Here is a 22,892-nt window from a genome sequence, read left to right as displayed (position 1 = left end):
TGCTACAATCTCTGTTTATCCTGGCAGCGCAATATTCAGTTTGGTCACGTCTTGAAGGCTTCTTGGAAGAGGGCAGTTTTGCAGGCCCTGCGGAACTGGTTAAGGTCCCGCAGGGCCCGCACCTCCTCCGGGAGCTGATTCCACCATTGGGGCACTTTTATGGAGAAGGCCAGCTCCCTAGTTGTTTTAAGTTTGGCCTCCTTAGGCCCAGGGATTTCTAAAAGATTTTGTGAACTGGAACGCAGTGCCCTCTGGGGAACATATGGTGAGAGGCGGTCCCTGAGGTAGGCAGGTCCTTGGCCATGTAGCATTTCCAGGGTATAAGCTTTTGAGTCAAAGCTCAGAGCTCTGGTCTTTAAAGTGTTATTGGACTCACAGCATAATATAGTTGTTATTGTACAAAGCCAAAAGCCATTACAGTTAGGACACGCAAAGGGACATAGACAATAGCAAGATCAAGAACATACGTAAATTATAATAATGTTAAAAAAATCTTAAAACGCATCTTGAAATACTTAAGCATCTTCACTATATACAATTAAAATAGATCCAAGTGGGCAGCCGTGTTGGTCTGAAGCAGTAGAACAAAGCAAGAATCAAGTTGCCCCTTTAAGACCAACCAGTTTTTATTCAGAACGTAAGCTTTCGTGCACTCTCTTAAGCACACTTCATCAGACGAGGGGATCAGGTATTGTGAGCTGAAATACAAGCAGTGAAGGTGTTGTGAGCTAAAATACGGCATTTGCTCCAATTCTGCTGACAGAGATTCTCACCTGAGGGATCTACAACAAACCTTTTTGGAACTTAAGTACCCACCTGATGAAGTCAGGACACAGATTAACAAAGCCAGAATGATACCCAGAGAAAACCTGTTACTAGACAGACCCAAAAGAGATAATAGCAGAACACCACTTGCGGTCACGTACAACTTAAACAGTTCAATGTATCATCAACAACTTACAACCTCTATTGGACAGTGACAACTCTCTTTCAAAAGTACTGGGGGGGGGGGGGGGGGAGTAAACCTTTTCTTGCACACAGACAGCCACCTAATCTCAAACAACTCCTCACCCACAACAATACAGCATCTCATCTGAGCATGGACTCCGGTACCAAAGCTTGCAGTTAACCCAAGTGCCAACTTTGTTGCCACGTACACCCAGACAACACAATCACTGGGCCTAACAGTATTAACTACATGATCTCAGGCTCATTCACTTGTTCATCTTCCAACATTATATATGCCGTTAAATGCCAACAATGCCCTTCAGTTCTCTACATAGGGCAAACAGGAAAAACCCTACACCAAAGGATAAATGGACACAAATCTGACATTAGGAATCACAGAACTGAGAAGTCTGTGGGAGAACACTTTAACCTTCCAAAGCATTCAATGGGTGACCTCATGGTAGCTGTTTTACTGCAAAGGAACTTCAAGAACAGACTGGAGAGAGAAATTGCTGAATTACAAATTATTATGAAACTTGGAACAAACACCTCTCCAGGACTGAACAGGGACATTGGTTTTTTTATCTCATTACATATGCTAAACCCACTCTCAGTATAGCTATACATCCACAGTATTCCAATGTATTCCTCTTTTATAATAGTGTATCTGAATAATTAGGGATTGTAGAATCTTTCGGGCTCAAGTGCCGTGTTCTAGTGGAGAAAGTTTTTCTTCCAGACGTTTCGTTCTCGGCTGCAGAGAACATCCTCAGTGGCGTTGCAGCCGGAGCAGGTGCTCTGACCTTCTTGGCTGCTGTGCATTGAATGCACAGACGAAACGTCTGGAAGAAAAACTTTCTCCACTAGAACACGGCACTTGAGCCCGAAAGATTCTACAATCCCTAATGATGTTACCAGCCGTGAAAACCTGAAATCTTTGATATCTGAATAATGTTTTATATTAACATACTCAAATAAGGGATACTGGCTATTTATCTCATTACATATACTTAACCCATTTTCATTTTATGTATTCTTGTTTTCTAATGGCAGGCTAGAATGATGTTTAATGTGTATAGATTGATGTTGATAACTTGATTGGGTGGACTACAAGTTGGATATACATGCCCTTTTGTGATTCACCTAGATTTGCAGAAACACCATTTGGCAGATAATTTTATTACCTTTTAAGGCTAGCCAGACCAAATGGCCTAGCCACACTGTTTTATGTGACCATGTGACCAGTTAGTTTGCCAGACTGCTTGTATTTCATCTCACAATACCTGATCCCCTCGTCTGATGAAGTGTGCTTAAGAGAGCGCACAAAAGCTTGCGTTCTGAATAAAAACTGGTTGGTCTTAAAGGTGCAAATTGATTCCTGCTTTGTTCTACAATTAAAATAGTTCAGCTTATAAATTCAGCTCTGACCTGTATTTTCTTGGCTGCCTAGGCAAATGGTACTACCCTTATTAGAAACATACTGATCCAAATTGGAAAGAAATAAGATTAGTTTCTGCTCCTGGACTCAAATCTCGCTCTTCTACTGGGGACCCAATACAACTGCCCAGCTGAAACTGTTTTCAGGGCAGCTAGCAAAAATAAAATCACCAGAAATAATTTTAAGAAATAATAATAAAACCAGCACCCCAGAAACCATTGGACACTCCCCAAAAGGCCACATTTCCTCAAATCACTGACAGATGAGTGGCAATGGAGCACAGTGTTTTTCCCTTAAGAGGGCACTTCACAGTGTAGGAGCCAAGACCGAAAAGGCCCTGTTTTGTGTACCTTTAAAACCTGGCTAACAGAAACATGGTTCTGAAACCAACTTCAAGTCGTGATTTCTGTTTCTGGTTTGCTGGCTGCCTTCCAAGCATGTTATATTAATAGAAGCATCACATCAAGCTATAGTCAAGTTTGCTCAGCTATCCGCTTAAATGGATTCAAGGCAGCCATGTTCTTTTGTGTTTTTCCTTCCCCCCTGCCTTGGAACACTTGGGAGAAGAATTCAGCTTGGTAACTGAGAGCCAGTTTGGTGTAGTGGTTAAATGCACGGACTCCCCGCTCCTGCACTTGCACCTGCTGGAATGGCCTTGGGTCAGCCATAGCTCTCACAGAGATATCCTTGAAAAAGCTGCTTCTATGAGAGCTCTCTCAGCCCCACCTACCTCACAGGGTGTCTGTTGTGGGGGGGGGGGAAGGTAGAGGAGATTGTGACTGCTCTGAGACATAAGAACATAAGAGAAGCCATGTTAGATCAGGCCAATGGCCCATCCAGTCCAACACTCCGTATCACACAGTGGCAAATTTTTTTATATATATATACACACACACTGTGGCTAATAGCCACTGATGGACCTCTGCTCCATATTTTTATCTAAACCCCTCTTGAAGGTGGCTATGCTTGTGGCCGCCACCACCTCCTGTGGCAGTGAATTCCACATGTTAATCACCCTTTGGGTGAAGAAGTACTTCCTTTTATCCGTTGTAACCTGTCTGCTCAGCAATTTCATCGAATGCCCACGAGTTCTTGTATTGTGAGAAAGAGAGAAAAGTACTTCTTTCTCTACTTTCTCCATCCCATGCATTATCTTGTAAACCTCTATCACGTCACCCAGCAGTCGACGTTTCTCCAAGCTAAAGAGCCCCAAGCGTTTCAACCTTTCTTCATAGGGAAAGTGTTCCAAACCCTTAATCATTCTAGTTGCCCTTTTCTGGACTTTCTCCAATGCTATAATATCCTTTTTGAGGTGCGGCGACCAGAACTGCACACAGTACTCCAAATGAGACCGCACCATTGATTTATACAGGGGCATTATGATATTGGCTGATTTGTTTGACTTTGCAATTCAGAGTATAAATACAATATCATCATCATCATCATCTTTCTTTCTCTGCTGTCACAGGGAGACCGTGGATTTGGTGTGCCGGGACCTGCTGGGCCACCAGGGCCTCCGGGCTTCAAAGGTGCACAGGGCCCTAAAGGTGATCCAGGCTTTCCGGGAAATCCTGGCATTCCAGGACATGCAGGTTTTGATGGAATCCCAGGGCCTAAAGGTAGCAAAATTGTTGTCTGACATATTGCTTACAGCATATTATTTTTCTTACGTGTCTGTGGTATGTCTATATGATGATGATGATTGTGGGGGGAGGGTTGTGGGGGGGGAATGTATTTAGCAGTTCAGAAGATATAAGCAATGTAAGAATGAAATCATACAAACAAGCATCATACATCTTATTCTGGAACAAGTGTGGGTTAATAGATCCTCAGAATGGAGCTAGGGACAGATGTGGTGGGTTTTTGTACAAAGTTTGCAGAAAAATCTAAATTTAAAAACAAAAACAGTAGGGGATTAAAATTCTCCAAAATAGTAGAAGTAATACCTGCAGCTTTCAGGAAAAAAATGCCCACTGAACTCTTAGTCACAATTCTAGACCGGGGTGTCAAACTCATTCGTTATGAGGGCCTTATTGGGCCAGGCTATGTGGGTCATAAAATGTAATGCCAGGTAGTAGAGATATAAACTTTATACAGGACACACACAAACACAATTAAAGGTTTTTTAAAAACCCTTAAAATATGCTTAAAACATTAGCACTTGTTGGTCTTAACGGTGCTGGGGTGGGGAGGAGGGAGCCTCAGCCAATAGAAGGAAGAGAGACTTGGCTTAGTAGCTCTGCTGTGCAACTGAGAGAGCCTGGCAAAGCAAGCTGTCCTTCCCCTTCTCTTCCCCAAGGGAGAAACCGCAGTCAATGGAGAAAATAGAGGCGTTGCGCTGTAGCTCCTGTGCGATTCAGCAAGCCTGGCAAGGCAAGCGCTGATGCAGACGGAAGCAAAAGAGAGGGAGAAGGAAGCAGACGAGAGCCAGTTGCTTAGGAGCCTGAGAGGAGCCCTCCAGGGGCCCGTTTTGGCCCCCAGGCCACATGTTTGACACCCCCGTTCTAGACATTGCTGGACAACCAAAGCAACATTGCTGAGATGAACTGGACTATACATAAAGTCTTCCCACTGAAAATAACTGACAACTTTGCAAAACAGGTATTCTGGGGGAAAAAGAAGCAGAAGTCAGGTGATAAAATAAGACTTCTGTAAATCCCACACTTGATTTTTTTTTCTTGGCAAAAAAGAAAAACAACTGGCAGGACAGATATTGGCCTTATCCAGCCCCATAAAGTTCCAAACTTCATCCACTTATATTGTCTTAAGAGGCTGTGACAGTTCCACTACTCCACCGCAGTGCTCCCCCTGGCCTTATCCCCAGGGGTCCAAGCACTCCTCCCCCCCACTGCAGAAAACAAATTGCCCTGAAGTTTTTAGAACTGCGTTGGTTGAATACAGGCTATCATTTCTGGGAAGATGCCCTGTCTTTTTGAAATTCCGATTATCTGATTGATTAGGATTTCTCTTTTAGGTGATCCGGGAGTACCAGGCCAGCCTGGGGCAGCAGGGCCTCCAGGGGTTCCAGGATCTGGTGTCCAAGGCCCACCTGGACAAGCAGGGCCTCCAGGGCCTGTGGGCCAACCAGGTAGTCGTCAGTAAAATTGATTTGTATTTGGCACATCCGCAAACCAGACTCAGAATTCAAACATTATCCATTTTCTTTTATCTCTTTTAATTGGAAACTTCTTCATGGATAGACACTTCCTTGCATGCCTGGGCGGAGTGGGAATTATTGCACTGATCAGAGCATTTTCTTTTTCAGGTCTCTACTGAAATCTTTTCCCTATCTTTTCCCACTGATTTGAAATAATTGAAAGTGAACTGTGATTTATGTAACAGGTTGGTTGCGCCCTCTCTGCTCCCGAATAGCGGATCCATAGTTGGGCCAAGTGAAAACTATTCAGCAAACGCAGAGCATCAGCAGAATTACTTGAGATGTGATCTGACAGGATGCCAGCTCACCTGCTTCATCTGCCAGCTCAGTAGGCAGCTTAGGGCAAGACATAGTCCCTCTGGCTGTCCCACCCACTGGCACGGTGTAAAAAATAGCACCAGTCTGCCTTACAGTGCTGTTTGTGAGGATTACAGTTGGAAAGTGCTTTGAACACCCAAAGGGCTATATACGTGCTCACTGCGAGCAATAATAACTCCTAATGGGGACTCAAAATAAGACTTCTCTCTCTTTGTTATACTATTATATGCTTCAGAAGATTGTTATGTAGGATTACAGCCATAGGCTGTGATCACACACACTGAATAATGCACTTTCAATCTTCTTTCAGTGCACTTTCCAACTGGATCTTGCAAGTTCACACAGTAAAATCCAGTTGTAAAGGGCATTGAAAGTGCATTATTTAGTGTGTGTGATCCCAGCCGAATAATGTCACACAATGTCCACCGTGGGTTTCATTCAACTAAGCTTTATTTGTTTTTCAAGATACTCCCAAGTGCAGATTAAGGCCTACCTCATGGAGGCTGTCAGCCCGCTTCTGGGTTGTACCACTGTAGGTTGCACACAGAATCCTACCACAGCAAAAACTGGCGTGTAAGGGGCTTCCCTTTCTTTTACAATAAGCTCCTTCGGCCAGTATATCACAGTAGAAATATCGACAACATTGCTAAGGATATGTTTTTTAAAAACCCAAATGGTATTTTTCAGGTATAATGGGTATAATGAACCTGAAAAATATCAGTATTTCTTGATATTTCCGGTATTGGGATTATGATATTGGGATTTGGGAAATATTCAGGGTTTCCAAAAAATTTTCGGAAACTCACCACTTAGAGAAGACATTTAAACACTTTCTGGGTGAACTTGCTGCTTGAGAGTTCACTCACATGATGTGGCTTGCAAAAGGCATTTATATGCCCATTTGCATAAGCATTTAAATGCCCATTGGTGTTCCTGCATTGTGTTTTTTTAATATCGCCAGGAAGACTAAACATTAAACTCTGGGAGTGAGTAGGATATTCTGTGCCAGTGGGTTTTTCTTCCTTTTAGAGAAGGTGGTTTGAATCCCAACTAAATTCTTTGCTTTTGGAAGATGCTGCGGTGGGTGGGAAGATTGGAAAAAATTGCTCCCACTTCTGTTAGTGCAGGGGTGGCCAAACTGAGGCTCGGGAGCCACATGTGGCTCTTGAAGCCCCCACTGCCCCATCAGCCAGCTCAGAGAAGGCATTTCTCCCTTTAAATCAGTTATTCAAGCCAAGCCAGCCAGTGGCTAGAAGGATGCATTTAAAGTTGCTTTCTTTCCATCTCTTCCGCCCTGTTCTTCCCTCCTTCCAGCTCTCAGACTTCCGACGTTCATGTTTTGCAGCTCTCAAACATTTGATGCTTATTCTGTGTGGCCACCCCTGTGTCAGGGGAAGTGTAGTCTCACACTCCCTACGGCACTACACAAATGGAGTCCCAGGTGGCAAGTTCCAGGCGAATGGTGTCTCAAGCAGTGAGTTTTGGATGAACTCACTTCTTGGGACACTCCATTCACCTGGAACTCGCCACTTGGACTCCATTAATGCTCACCGCTTGCAAAATGCCTTCTGCAAGCAATCCCACGCCAATGGGGCCCAAACAGCAAGTTCATCTGGAAGGAGGGTGAACTTGCTGCTTAGGAGTCCACTCGCATGGTGTGGCTTATAAAAGGCATTTAAAGGGAACACGTTCTCTTTAAATGCCTTTTGCAAGCCGTGCTGCAAATTAGCGCTTGCAGCATAGAGCTGAGAGCTGCGCATGGCTTTAGCTGGGGCTGGCTCTCGGTATAGCTGAACACTCCCAAATAAAAGCCAGAAACCCCTGCTTTTGGGAGACTCGGCTGTACTCAGCTGTACCCCTAGCGTAAGCGAATACGTCTTTTCTGTTCTATTTTTTTCTGTGCAGTTATGCCTAACGCACACCCCTAACAGTTGCAGAATGACAATAAAAGAAAATTGTACCACTAATGAAATAACAAGATTGTCAGATTAATACTTAGCAGGGTGAGGGCTTTCTGCACTAGAACCATTCTTCTAATGTGCTGGATTGCTGTAAGGGGAGAACAAGGAACATTCATCCCCCCCATCAGCAGTGTGTAGCCCAGACCACCTCAATGAGAACTGGCCCAGATGTAACTTGAATAAATTAGGGTATTGAATAGACTACGAATATTTATTTTGATTGCTAGTCCGCCCTTTCCCAGGTTGGGCTCAGGGCGAATTACAACATAATAGAGAGCCAGTTTGGTGTAGTGGTTAAGTATGCGGACTCTTATCTGGGAGAACGGGTTTGATTCCCCACTCCTCCACTTGCACCTGCTGGAATGGCCTTGGGTCAGCCATAGCTCTGGCAGAGGTTGTCCTTGAAAGGGCAGCTGCTGGGAGAGCCCTCTCCAGCCCCACCCACCTCACAGGGTGTCTGTTGTGGGGGAGGAAGGGAAAGGAGATTGTGAGCCGCTCTGAGACTCTTCGGAGTGGAGGGCGGGATATAAATCCAATATCTTCATCTACCTCACAGGGTGTCTGTTGTGGGGGAGGAAGGGAAAGGAGATTGTGAGCCGCTCTGAGACTCTTCGGAGTGGAGGGCGGGATATAAATCCAATATCTTCATCTACCTCACAGGGTGGCTGTTGTGGGGGAGGAAGGGAAAGGAGATTGTGAGCCACTGAGACTCTTCGGAGTGGAGGGCGGGATATAAATCCAATATCTTCATCTACCTCACAGGGTGGCTGTTGTGGGGGAGGAAGGGAAAGGAGATTGTGAGCCACTGAGACTCTTCGGAGTGGAGGGCGGGATATAAATCCAATATCTTCATCTACCTCACAGGGTGTCTGTTGTAGGGGAGGAAGGGAAAGGAGATTGTAGACCTCTCTGAGACTCTGTCCTTGAAAGGGCAGCTGCTGTGAGAGCCCTCTCAGCCCCACCCACCTCACAGGGTGTCTGTTGTGGGGGAGGAAGGGAAAGGAGATTGTGAGCTGCTCTGAGACTCTTCGGAGTGGAGGGCGGGATATAAATCCAATAATAAAACAGTTAAAATCACATCATAAGACAATTAAATTTAAACAGTTAAAACCATTAAAATGAAATAAAATAAGGCAGTGTCAGTGTACAGATATGTACATCCTTTACAGATTGGAACACAGGATGCGGTCAGTGCAGGGAAGCCAGTTAGCTGGTGTGAGAACGCCCGCCTGCCTCAGCCAAAAGCCTGGCGGAACAGCTCTGTTTTACAGGCCCTCCAGAATAGCAGTAAAACCGGCAGGGCCTGCATCTCCTTGGGGAGTTGATTCCACCAGGTTGGGCCTAGGACCGAAAAGGCCTATATTGCCCTGTATTCTAAGGGAGCAGTCGATTGGTGTATGCAAGAGATTTCTGGTTCTTAATTTACGACTTACCATCTTGAAGACACACAGTTCCGGCTTGTTTTATTAATGCAAAGTGGCATGAAATTGTCTGCACTTCGAGCATTCTCTACTGTAAATCAGTATAATTCCGTTTCATATTTTTGATGACTAAAAATAGACTTTTTCCTTGTTATACGACCATCTTATTTTAGAGAGTTTTTTCCCCCCTGTACGGCTTTGTGTAAGGTATGTTGGTTGTATATCGCACACACAATGTAACTTACTGAAAGGGGAAAGGAGTTTTCTCTCATGACATTTCTGACTTGAGGATTAAGGGATCGCCTCAGGAAGCACCGAGGCCATTGTGAGACTCACAGCTGAGTTCTGGCTTGCTCAGAGTCCTTGTTTACCTCCTCATGGATCAACGGTTCACTTGATGGTGAAAACATTTCTCAAGCTGCACCCATTGCGGGAATCCTTCTCTATGCCACCTGCCTGGAGATGCCAGTTCTTATAAGTGGCATCTCCTTGCAAGCCAAGTTAGGAAGATGGCAGCCCTGCGTGCTCCTGAGGCGGTCTCATGGGGGCCTCTTCACGAATCAGCAAGCCCCAAAGCCCACCTGGGAATAACCAGGATAGTGCTTCCTTGTGAACCAGAGCAGAAATTGAGAACATACTTTGGGTCTTTCCATGCACACCTTCCCAGCTGCACTGCATGACGTCAGTTTGCTACATCTTTACTTCAGACGTAGTGTGCGCTATCGTTCAGCTTAAAGGTCGACCGGCAGTCCATTCCTAACGCGTTCAAGGAAATTCATGGCTTGGGGTACAAGTTTACTGCATGGCCACAACCACACTGAAGAAATGCACCCTAAAATCTGGCACCCGTCACAAAAGCCATTGCGCCTGTCACATTTCTCACTGCTTCCATTTTTAAAAAGATCAAGTATCTAGTGTTCGTGGCTGTGGCTGTGGAGAGCGAGGATTAAAAAGGTTACCGATGGGTTGGGTCTGTGCAGGGCTCCCAGTAGCTGTGGCAGAAATATTTCTTCCTCAGCTCTTCAAAGCTTATCAGGTGTCTGGGCTGTTGGGCTCTGTCCAGCAGCCTCCTTGCCGAATCAAGACAAAATTCAGATGAGGGCTCAGTGGAATTTTGGGGAGGGGCTCAGTGGAATTTATGGGTATTTCAGTGTACCAATGAGCACAAGGGCGAGGACCATATCATCCTCCCCTCCCTCTCTTTACCTCCCCACATTCCACACACTCCCCGACGAATGCTCCCTCTAAGCTGTGGAGTCTCGTGAGCAAAAAGTCTACTTTGTGAGCTACTAGCCTTAATGCTGTGAGCTACTATGTACATTCGTTTGCTCTGGGGACTGTTTTTCCTGTGCGAAGACAAAAATGTGTGAGCTGGAGGCTAAAAAGCTGTGAACTGGCTCACACTAGCTCAGCTTGGAACACCCCCCCCCCGCCCCCCGCCAGACTCATTTTGGGTATCTGAGGCTGGCTGGCAGAAAAGGAGGGCCAGAACAGGATCTCTGGGAGCAGCTCAGGCTCCCCATCACTTTTTAACGACCTCTCCACATGACCTCTTCTAGCATCTCAGGCGACTCTCTGCACATTGCACTTCTTTTAATGATCACCCATCCACCAGCACCTTGACCTCCCATTCCATGTCTTGGCCCTGGTGCTGCAATTATCCATCGTGCCGTGAAACCACTTTCCTTCCACATGACCGTCCCATTTGCCTTTTTCAAAAATAAGCATAACAATCCACAAGGCTTATTTTCCTTCTCTTCCATGCCCTGCTACTGTACCGCTGAGAGCATGATAGCCTGCCGTGCATGACTTTAGCTTGTGCTAACAAATCGACATTAAGTATTTTTGTCTGCGTTTGTTCCCTTTGCTTTGATCTCTCTTGCTCACCTTTGTCCTCTCCACAGACTTAACTTTCACTTTAGCATTAGCTTGGGATAATATTAATGCTTTGTTACAAGCCGACTTGAAGTGGCCGTCTTGGTTCACCATGTTCCTCTGTGCACGTCACTATTTGGTCACTCGTTTTCCATCTCTGGGCACCGTCCGCTTTGCAGAATGAGTCATTCCAAAAAGTTCAGCCCAGCGCAGCCACAGCAGCACTGATGGAGCATTCGGGAAGCAAAGAAAGCCAGAATGTTTTAACCTTTGTCAGTGGTGGAATCAAGTCATATCATGAGGTTCTGTTTCCATCGGAACGGCGGAATACAAATATTTGCTGTGCGCTACATGTGGTGGTTATTGCACACTGGAAAATGTTGAAATCAAGCGTACTTGACAGCCAGATTCTTTTATACCGATATCGCCTACTTTGGCACTACGTGTTTGTTCCTTTGGCCTTGGCCACAATCCACAGCTCACTCACTCAACAGCCATCCTGTTTAGTCCATGATTTGTGGATTGCAGCTTTTGTGTGGGGTTGGCGGGGGAGGGGGAGTTCTTCGTTTGTTAGTTCTAACACTGATGTGCTTCCTTTTGTATCCTAACCTAATGGCATTCTCACACCACTCCTATTCTGCTTCCTGTGTCTCCACTTCCTGATGAGTTGTTAACCTGCTGGCTTTTTCAACCTCTCAGGTCCACCAGGTACTGTGGTTTCTTCGTCAAAGCCTTGTCTTATTTTAAATGTGCACACACACACACACACACACCCATTCTAATGCAATGGCTCAGTCTGCCTAGGGAAAGCCCTCTCCAAAGACATAGGGTGGTTTCATGCAAGAGATCTGGCCCGACCTAGCCCCACCACCCATCTGGATTATAGCACATGAGCACATCTGCCCTCTGAGCCACACCCTGTCTCCAGACACCCCCTGTCCAGATTAAAAAGCCACCTGGGTTTTCCCAGTAATTTCTCCCTGAATCCCATTTAGTGGTGCAGTCTCACGTTCCCCACATGTTTCTCTGTTTGGGCAGGGCTTCCTGTGACTGGAGAATGTCCTCAACTGGGCAGGCTTTAGAACTTGAGTCCCAGCCAATGGGAAACTGCTCTTTGATCTTCCATTCTGCTTGCCCTGTTTCTGCAAAGGGAGGAGCCATTTCTGCTTTCCCCAAATACATTTAATTGACTTTAACTCATGTCGAGAGTCAGTGGGTGTCATTTTGGAGTGGTCATCTTTCCCTCCAGAAGCTTGTTGATGGGGCTTCCCTAAGCAGAGTGAACTACTGTCTTCCAGAAAGGCCTGGTAAACACATAATGCCTTGACTCCAGAATGTGATCCGAGCTGTTGTGTGCAGAACGCCGCTGCAGCTTGACCTCTGCCGTGCAACAGAGATCTCTCTAACTGATATAAAGCCCTCTTACATCGAATAATAGCTGCTGTTGGGGCACATTTTCTGTTCTTGCAAGCCTTGGAAAACGTAAAACATACCTTTCAACAAAATTGCTTAATTGATTATTGAATTTAACCCTTTCACATGATCGTATAATGTATGCAAACTTGGGGAGTGCTATGGCTCCTTCCCCATGGCATGCTATAGCAGTAACTCAGACAGACTTTTGGACACCTCTTTTCACCTTTTGGATCTCTGGTCGGCAGCTAGATTGACAGGGCAATACAGAGCAGTCATGTGTTACTCACATCTGCATTCCCAACTCTTGTCCCACACACCGGTTTTCTTTATCAGTGGTTAAGAGCAGCAGACTCTAATCTGGGAGAACCGAGTTTGGTTCTCCACTCCTCCACACGAAGCCACTGGTGATCTCGGGTCAATCCCAGTTCTCTCAGAGCTCTCTCAGCCCTACCTGTATCAAAGGGTGTTTGTTGTGGAGAGAGGAAGGGAAGGCAATTGTAAGCCACTTTGAGACCCCTTTGGGCAGTGAAGAGTGGGGTATAAAACCAACTGTTCTTCAGCATGAGAACAAAGGTCAGCCTTTGATTTCCTTGTCTGCTAGCTCCAATGGAACATCATCCAAAGCAGCTTGATGGGCTGTAGGGGGAGATTTTTCCAGCGAAACTGGAGACTTGGAGCTACCGGATATTGATCTGGGGCCTTCTGCATACCCCTTCTGTCATTAAACGAATCTTGGATGACCAGCTTACAGTTTTGCAAATTGTTATATTGTTTTGTTATATTGTCTTGTTTTTAAGCTGAATTGTTGAAGCTGATCATGTGAAAGGAGAGCCAGTTTGGTGTAGTGGTTAAGTGTGCGGACTCTTATCTGGGAGAACCGGGTTTGATTCCCCACTCCTCCACTTGCACCTGCTGGAATGGCCTTGGGTCAGCCATAGCTCTAGCAGAAGTTGTCCTTGAAAGGGCAGCTGCTGTGAGAGCCCTCTCCAGCCCCACCCACCTCACAGGGTGTCTGTTGTGGGGGAGGAAGGTAAAGGAGATTGTGAGCCGCTCTGAGACTCTTTGGGGTGGAGGGTGGGATATAAATCCAATATCTTCATCTACCTCACAGGGTGTCTGTTGTGGGGGAGGAAGGGAAAGGATATTGTGAGCCACTCTGAGACTCTTTGGAGTGGAGGCCGGGATATAAATCCAATATCTTCATCTACCTCACAGGGTGTCTGTTGTGGGGGAGGAAGATAAAGGAGATTGTGAGCCGCTCTGAGACTCTTCGGAGTGGAGGGCGGGATATAAATCCAATATCTTCATCTACCTCACAGGGTGTCTGTTGTGGGGGAGGAAGGTAAAGGAGATTGTGAGCCGCTCTGAGACTCTTCGGAGTGGAGGGCGGGATATAAATCCAATATCTTCTTAAAATTTTGTTAGCCGCCCTGAGCCCGTAAGGGGAGGGCGGGCTACAAATCCAAATAAAGAAATAATTTAGGTCTACTCCAAGAAGGGGTATTAGGAGATGAGCTGAATTTTGCTGCAGGGATCAGCCTCATGTCATGAGTTACATCTTGCTGTCAGTCTGTGCAGAGATGGGTGGATGGTACTCCTATCCTACCGCTCCACTGAGCAAATTTTTATCAAAATATTTTATACCCCACCTTACCTTTTGGCTCAAGTTTAAAACTTTCCTCCAATCTAAGGAGGCTCTCTCCAAATTTAGGGGCTCTGCCCTTGGAGGAAGGACAACTTCAGTTGGAGGAAGGCTGATTGGAATAGATTTACCCCAAAACCAGTTTGGGATTCCTCCCTTGTCCCCACCTTAGCCCGTGCAAGTTAGTCTACACCTCCCTGTGTTGCAGGTCCCTTTTTTGCTGACAAATTGTATTCTCATATCATCATCTAGGATTGCCTGGCATGCCAGGTGGAAAGGGAGATCCTGGACCACCAGGTTTCGACATTCCTGGTCCTCCAGGTGACAAAGGCAAGCAAGGGTTTCCAGGGCAACCTGGTTTCCTAGGGCCTCCAGGTTTACCAGGGCCACCCGGACGAGATGGAACCCCCGGATTTCCAGGTAAAGTCCTGTTGCGCTTTCGAGAATACAGTGGCCAGCTTAACAACAGAGAGCTTTGTTTGTAGAAACTGATGGCTAGGTATGGACTCCCCTTCTAGCTTACAATTCAGTGCTTGGGAAGCAGGCAGGTTAAACCCAAAAACTATGTCCACTGTCTATGCGTTGAAAATATTCAAGTTATCACAGTCTTGAGAGTCTTCACCAAGCTATTACGAGTGAGTGAATAGTTTATTGTACATGGCCATTAGCCTTTACAGTATAAAAGCACAGTATAAAAAACACAATATAGGATTTACGTTCAGAATACCGAGCTTAAAAACCAAGTCTTCCGGTAAAAACTGCATGGCGCTTCTAAAATTTCAAGCATCCGTTTAAAATAGTTAAATAACATTATGCTGAACTATAGAGCTCAGTGCGATGCATTACTAGGCGCCACCTTGGATCTAACTTTCCTAGCTGCAAGTGCAAAGAGCGCTACCCTGCGTGGGACCAAAGGATTCACATCTGACAGTAGGGAAACCAGCTTTTCATTGTCAGGAACGTTATGTATTTGGCTTGAAATTCCAGATAGAAATCTGCTTCTTAAGCCTGAATATAAAGGGCAAACCATTATGTGGTGATAGAGATCTTCCACTGAAGTTTCACCAAGCTGTTGATCTCATTCATTCGGAAGAATATGACCAGTGTCAACTGGAAGAGTTCAGTTATATTACTCTAAAAAGGCTAGGTTAAAAACTGGTATGCAAGCAGAGCCGGTGCGTGGGAGTCGGCGAGGTAGGCGACGGCCTCGGGTGCTACCTCGCCTACAGGGCGCCTCTCCCACTTCTCCACTGCTCTCAGTTTACCCGTTCGCAGATCCGGAAGCTGAGAGCGTTGGAATTGCGCCTCGGTCTGTGCTTTCCTCCAAGGCTGGCTTCCTAGCCGGCTCGGAGGAGAGCGGTGTCGCTCTGGAGCTCTCCCCTGCAAAGGGAGCATCAGAGCGGAGGCCCGGCGCAAGGGAAGCCTCAGAGCGAGGCAGACAGTCACACAGCCCCTTCTTCCCCGCCCCCGCAGCCAGGAGGAGGGAGGAAGAGGCCCGGTGTCGCTCTGGAGCTCTTCCTTGCAAGGGAAGCCTCGGAACAAGGCAGGTCACGCGGCCCCTTCTCCCCTTCCCCCACCTCCATAGTTGGGCGGAGGGAGGAGGAGACCCAGTGTCGCTCTGAAGCTCTCCCCTGCAAAGGGAACCTCAGAGTGAGGCAGACAGTCCCGGGGCCCCTTCTTCCACCACCACCCCCACCTCCATAGCCGGGCGGAGGGAGGAGAAAGCGTGGTGGTGTCACTCTGAAGCGCTCCCCTGTAAGGGGAAACAGCCTCAGAGCGAGGCAGGGCCCTCTCTGCTACCCGGCAGCCAGACAGAAGAAAGGAAATGCAGCCTCACTTAGAACTCCCATGGAGGGGCGGGGCGCAGCTGTGCGGGTGGCCTAGGGGGGCAAAAAAACCAGCACCGCCCCTGTATGCAAGTTTGTTTTTATTTTAGTTGATTGACATCCTGCCGTGTCCTGCAGGCAGGCTCAGGGCAGCTCACAACACAATAAAACAATGAAAATGCATTAAAAAAAACAGGGCATTTCCTCACAATAAATATTTCCAGGGCTGGCTTGGTGTCCAATGGTGAGGCCTCATATGCAAAGGAACGGACGGTGCAAAACAATGGTGACGTCAGGGGGTGTGTCCTAACGTGCAAATGAGTCCCCACTGGGTTTTTGCTACCAAAAAAGCCCTGAATTTTTCAGTGCTTAAAATTAATAACTTGGCTGCAGCTTAATAATTCCTGAGAACCAGTTCGGTGTAATGGTTAAGCGTTTGGACTCTTATCTGGGAGAACCGGGTTTGATTCCCCACTCCTCCACTTGCAGCTGCTGGAATGGCCTTAGGTCAGCCATACCTCCTGTAAGAGTTGTGTTTGAAAGGGCAGCTGCTGTGAGAGCTCTCTCAGCCCCACCCACCTCACAGGGTGTCTGTTGTGGGGGAGGAAGGGAAAGGAGATTGTGAGCCGCTCTGAGACTCTGAAATTCGAAGTAGAGGGCAGGATATAAATCCAATATCTCCTTCATCTTCTACATGCTGCAACAATGCCGAGGGGCATATTTCTCTGGTGCCCTGTTGGTATAGATAATACAAATTGAGGTAGATTAAGCCAGTTTCAAATCCTTTGATGATGGAAATAGCGTGTCACCATTCTGGGGGTTTGGAATATATATCTGCAGTCCAGCCTGGGCTCGTGCAGAGAGCAGGGTACACTGGTTTTAGTTTTACCAGCTTACTTGTGTTACAAAAAAGGTGGAAGGTCTTGGCTTCAAATGAAACTGGTGGTTCTGTGCATCTAGGTGTGAAAGGCGAGATGGGTGTGATGGGAACCCCGGGTCCCCAAGGTTCTCCCGGAGATCCTGGCAGAAGTGGTCTTCCTGGCCCCAAAGGTGAGATGTGTGCTCCTCTCCAGTTTGGGGGCCGTTGATGTAATGCTGCTTTACAACTGGGAGTTTCACTCTTTCACTCTAAACCAGGGGTGTCAAACTCATTTGTTTCGAGGGCTGGATCTGACATAAATGAGACCACCTTGGACCAGGCCATGCCGAACCGGGCCGTGTGTGTTCCTATTTAAGATTAGGTAGCAGAGACAAACTTTATAAAGGACATAGACAAACACAAAGGGTTTTTTTTTTAAACTTAAACTAAAACATGCTTGAAACATTAGCACTTGTTGGTCTTAAAGGTGCTTTCTTTGTATTTCTTCTGTGGGATCCAGGGAACTGGGCAAAGGAAGCGCTGGCTCTTTCCTTCCTTCTCTAGGGGGCCAGGAGGGGGAGGAGTCTCAGCCAATAGAAAGAAGAGAGGCTTGGCTCACTAGCTCTGCTATGCAATTGAGAGAGCCTGGAAAAACAAGCTCTGCCTCCCCCCATTCCTCCCCAAGGGAGAAGCCTCAACCAATGGAGAAAATAGAGGTTTTGCTCTGAAGCTCCTGTGCAATTGAGCAAGCCTGGAAAGGCAAGCTGTAATCCAGAAGGAAGCAAGAAAGAGAGAGAAGGAAGCAGATGACAGCCAGTTGCTTGGGGGCCTGATTCCGCCCCCAGGCCGCATGTTTGACATTCCTGCTCTGAACATTCAGGTGTACTTCCTGTTTTTCACCTGTAAGTAAGAGCTAAACTCCTGGCTTCTGCCCAGCTCTGCTAGTGTCAGCTGAGTCTTTCTTTACAATACAATTAGGGGTTCAGTGTTAAAGTGAAATTGCAAAGACAAAACAGCTGAACTACCATGAACAGTCCCTATTCATATAAGGCAAACCTTATTCGCTTCTTTAAGTATGATTATTTATTATAACATCAACATGAAATTATAAGAACAGTCCCATATACATATCTTCCTCCTCCTCCTGGAGAAACTGAAAGTGAATGATGAACCCCCGTTGACTTCACCGTGTCAAAACGAAGCTGCTGGAATGATTCCACAGTTTAAAGATCGTTTAGCATTAGATGGTCCTGTAGGTACCAATAACATTGATTAACAGGTTGATCACTTCACAAATACATAGGAAAACAGCAATATACTTCAATCCAGCAGACAGACACGCCTCCGGGTTGTAGACAAGCTACTTCCCCAATGTTTTGCTCAATGCAAAAATCTTATTCGGAGCCGCAGGAATAATTTTATATGGACCCACGCTTAATCCTTTTACACAAAATTCCATTTCCAGAAGCTCTTGACAGTATCATTTACCTGTCTGCCCAGCAGCATAATTAGAGGGACACAATCTGAAGCTTCTTAGTCATTGTGCTTTACCAAATTCTTTTATCTAAATTAGGAATCTCTTTACCTTCGTATACCAATTTGTGGCACAAAGACTGTAATGTTACACTTTCTCCAGCACAATGGGACTCCATATGGGCCAGAGAAACTTTACAATCCAACATAATAAACATATCCCAACAAAACTACAAGTTAATAGCTCGTTGGTACCACACACCTCAACGGCTCTCTCCCATAACACCCTCGGCTCCTCTGATTGTTGGAGGAACTGTGACTTCAAAGCATCTTACATCCACTGCCGGTGGGACTGTCCAAAAATCAGATCTTTCTGGACTCTAGTATATGCTCATCTTTCAACCTTATTAGGCATTATAATCCCCATTACTCCAGAAGTTATACTTCTTAATAACTGGTCTGGCATACAGCTGATATCCCCCAAAAAATCTCTAATTGTCAAACGTTTAACGGCTGCAAAAACGACTATTGCACAATCTTGGAAAAACCCAAAGAATTTGTCACTCGATTCCTGGTTCCTCAAGATTTGGGAACATATTGCTATGGACAAAATCCAGGCGACCCTGGATCAAAAAGATCCCTACCAAGCATATACCAATTATATAGCAATCTGGCTCCCAATTCTGGAAAAACTAGGCAGCGATCCGTTCTATATTCATTCTTTCACAAAAAATGAGGTGTATAAAGACCTTCTATTGCTATAATTCTACTTTTGGGATTTCTTTAGGTATACCAGGATTGTATAATAACTGTATAGTCATGTTTATACCCTTCCCATTTCCCCATCGTAGTTGATATTTAGTTATTTAAGTAATTAGATATTTGTAGACTGAATTGGTTCATATTTCTGCACTAGCGTTCATATAACACTGATAGGCTCTGTATTGCTATCCTTCACCTTGTTATTTTGTAAGATATATACTTGCCTGTCATATGTAAAGTGCTTTACAATCCAATAAAGTTAAAATGTTTTAAAAAACAAACAAGCCAGTCATTGCGCCTTTTAGAGGCTTGGCATTGCCAAGGAAATGTGGCAAGAGCTATTGCTGGACAATGCAAGAAGTGTCAAGCCAAGCCAGCAGCTCTTTCTGTGACGACTGGGGAGCCTCTGCGGGGCAAACTGATGATGAGTTTTGTTTGGATGCCACTTAGGCGACTCTGGCTTCCCAGGCCAGCCGGGTCTTCCAGGGCCTTCTGGGCCGAAAGGCAGCAAAGGCGAGATGGGCCTGCCCGGTGCTCCAGGAATACTTGATCCAAGCCAAGTGATCACGAAAGGACAGAAAGGAGAACCAGGCTCACCAGGTGAGAAAGCGCCGGCTCTAGGTTGAGTCTGGTTTATGCAGGTGGCTTTGAACAGGAGGAGGGTGGGACTTGTTCAGATGACAAGCAGATCGTTGTGCCGTCAGTCACTTCCCTCCTTGCAGCCGTGCTTTCAGTCACATAGGCACAGCCGTCTGATGACAGAGCGGAAGAGACAGAGGAAGGGGAAAGTTATTACTGAGTTTATTCCTGAGCAATCTGAAAGAGGGTTGAGTTCTTTCACAGTGCGCAGCACAAATGAAAGCAGGATCCAGTCTAAAAGAATAAATGGACCATTCAGAATGAGCAGGGGCTGCTTCTGTCCGGGGGTGGGGAGGGTTTGGCGAAATGAGATGAGAGCAGTGGGCATAACTTTCTAAAGAACTGCAGTTTTGTTTGTAGCTGTGCCCAGTCTTTATTGAGCTCAAGCCCAATAATGTGCAATCAACCCAGTGTGCAATAGATGGTGGCAGTGCCTACACTTGCCTTGCCAGTGGACCTCTGGTCCATGCATCCCCCTTCAGAGAGCCAGTTTGGTGTAGTGGTTAAGTGTGCGGACTCTTATCTGGGAGAACCGGGTTTGATTCCCCACTCCTCCACTTGCACCTGCTGGAATGGCCTTGGGTCAGCCATAGTTCTGGCAGAGGTTGTCCTTGAAAGGGCAGCTGCTGTGAGAGCCCTCTCCAGCCCCACCCACCTCACAGGGTGTTTGTTGTGGGGGAGGAAGGTAAAGGAGATTGTGAGCCGCTCTGAGACTCTTTGGAGTGGAGGGCGGGATATAAATCCAATATCTTCTTCTTCTTCTTCACCCCATAGCTAAGATATTAAGAGGGCTTGGTTTGAACACGGCGGCAGCAGTGGTGAAAGTGCCATCGAGTTATAGCCGACCTTTTTTTTTTAAAGAAAAAAAGAGTTTATTTCAATAAACAGATTAATATTCAGGATCATAGTCAAAATAATAATCAAAAGTATGATCCAACAAAGTCAGCTAGTCACCAGTAATCATGCAAATGAACCACAAGCACGTGCAAAATCAAATTAGAAACAAATTAATGCCAGACCAGTGTATTATGTGCAGTTGAACCAAAATTCCCGCAAGAAAAATAATCCAGAAAAGGGGACCACTTAGCTAAAATAGTTGACCTTCAATGTGAAGTATGCCTCTCTTCTAAATTATATGTTCAAAACAAAATACTCCCAGCAAAATACTGGTAAGACCTCACCTGGAGTATTGTGTTCAGTTTTGGGCGCCACATTTTAAGAAGGATATAGACAAGCTGGAATGGGTCTAGAGGAGGGCGACAAAGAGGGTGAGGGGGTCTGGAGACCAAGTCCTATGAGGAAAGGTTGAAGGAGTTGGGCCTGTTTAGCCTGGAGAGGAGACGGCTGAGCGGTGAAATGATCACCATCTTCAAGTACTCGAAGGGCTATCATATAGAGGATGGTGTGGAATTGTTTTCTGTGGCCCCAGAAGGGAGGACAAGAATCAGTGGATTGAAATTAAATCAAAAGAGTTTCCGACTCAACATTAGGAAGAACTTCCTGACCGTTAGAGCAATTCCTCAGTGGAACAGGCTTCCTCAGGAGGTAGTGGGCTCTCCTTCCTTGGAGGTTTTTAAACAGAGGCTAGATGGCCATCTGACAGCAGTGAAGATCCTGTGAATTTAGGGGGAGGTGTTTGTGAGTTTCCTGCATTGTGCAGGAGGTTGGACTAGATGACCCTGGAGGTCCCTTCCAACTCTACAATTCTGTGATTTTCTTAACCAGGCCACCAAGGAAGGAATTGAATTCTGTCTCCGGTGTAATGCAATAGCATACTTAGCCACATTGATCTGCAAAGAAATCAACTCCTTTAATTCAGAAAGTCTAAAATCATTCCACATGTTTAAAAGACAAATTTTAGGGGATAATGGAATCCTTACTCCCGTAATATAAAAAGCAATTCCATAGAGTTTTCAAGGCAGGTGGTCTGCTTGCCTCTGTGTCGTGACTCTGGACTTCCTTGGGGGAGGGGGGCTGTCCTCCGAAGACTGACCAGGGCTGACCCTGCTTAACTTCTGAGATCTGATGAGATCGGGCTAGCCCGGGCCACTGAGATCAGGGTTGCTCTTCTCTTTGATTATCTTTGGAAATATCGATACAATTCTTTCTTTCTTTTTTCCTTCTTTCCTTACAGGTGAGCCTGGAATAACAGGCCAGAAGGGTTACCAAGGCCTCCCAGGTGACTCGGGGCCTCCTGGATTGAATGGACAGCCAGGTGTACCCGGATTGTCAGGTGAGGAACCGGCTTCCTGTTCCCCTGGCCAAGGGTAGCAAATGAAAAACACATTGAAATCCAAATGCCAGATTGGTCTCAGGGCATTTTGAGAAGGTGGGCTCAGCTTACTAGGTCTGTCAATCTTGCTTGAGGTTAAGTTGAGTTCTGTCCCTCCCATCTAGTAGAACAGAACAGTTCGGAAGATGGTGTGGACTTAACTGAGGTGTTAGCCTAACATCTGGGTTGTGCTACTTCAGAACGCAGGCTGGAGTTCGCAAGTTGAAACGATCCTCCATTCAAAACCGTTCTCTGCAGGTAGAAATCTAGCATGTCTGGAGGAAGGCTGCATTTGGGAACTTTCTCCCCGTTGTCTAGTTTTCTACAAGCAGAGAATTGCATACCTGGAGTCAATATTTTGGAGACAAAGAAGAAGAAGGCCGTAGATTTATACCCTGCCCTTCTCTTTGAATCAGAGACTCAGAGCGGCTTACAATCTCCTTTATCTTCTTCTCCGACAGCAGACCCCCTGTGAGGTGGGTGGAGCCGAGAACAATGCTTTGTTATCCTTCCAGATTACAGCGGAGTTGATGACAGTGAGCTCACATAAGAGCTGACGACAGTGAGCTCTACTTTCTTGAAGCGTAAAGGAAGTTCCTGTATGCATTCACTTTGCAGAACTAGGACCTACCTTCTTTGGCACACAGTTGTCATTAGACATGAGCATGAGGCAGAAACCTCGTCACCTCTCTGGGCTTCATGACCACAGGCTACTAGGATTCCAAACGGGGTACCAGGTTATGATTTTTCTCCAAAGGCCAGGGTGTGACTTTTCCAGAGATGACTGGATTGCAGGATCGTGGAAGTGCTCATCTGTGGCAATCAAAATGATTGTTTCCCACTGTCTGTGTTGTCTGCAGATGCTGAGGAGACGGGGGCAGGGGA

At 46.1% G+C, this 22,892-nt stretch overlaps 1 protein-coding gene across 1 annotated transcript in view; it reads left to right on the top strand.

The window, feature by feature from the left end:
• The window catches only part of COL4A5 (collagen type IV alpha 5 chain), a 232,606-nt gene that overhangs the window by 152,788 nt on the left and 56,926 nt on the right, over positions 1 to 22,892 (top strand). Inside the window, exons 29-34 of the mRNA XM_060250114.1 lie at positions 3,855 to 4,005; positions 5,361 to 5,474; positions 14,429 to 14,596; positions 16,963 to 17,052; positions 19,547 to 19,696; positions 21,870 to 21,968. Of these exons, the coding sequence (XP_060106097.1) occupies positions 3,855 to 4,005; positions 5,361 to 5,474; positions 14,429 to 14,596; positions 16,963 to 17,052; positions 19,547 to 19,696; positions 21,870 to 21,968 (772 nt within the window). The remainder of the gene's footprint in view (positions 1 to 3,854; positions 4,006 to 5,360; positions 5,475 to 14,428; positions 14,597 to 16,962; positions 17,053 to 19,546; positions 19,697 to 21,869; positions 21,969 to 22,892) is intronic.

This window comes from Heteronotia binoei, chromosome 11, assembly GCF_032191835.1.
Source record: "Heteronotia binoei isolate CCM8104 ecotype False Entrance Well chromosome 11, APGP_CSIRO_Hbin_v1, whole genome shotgun sequence".
NCBI lineage: Eukaryota > Metazoa > Chordata > Lepidosauria > Squamata > Gekkonidae > Heteronotia > Heteronotia binoei.
The sequence above is the reverse complement of the archived record's forward strand: the minus strand, read 5'-3'. Positions and strand labels throughout refer to the sequence as shown.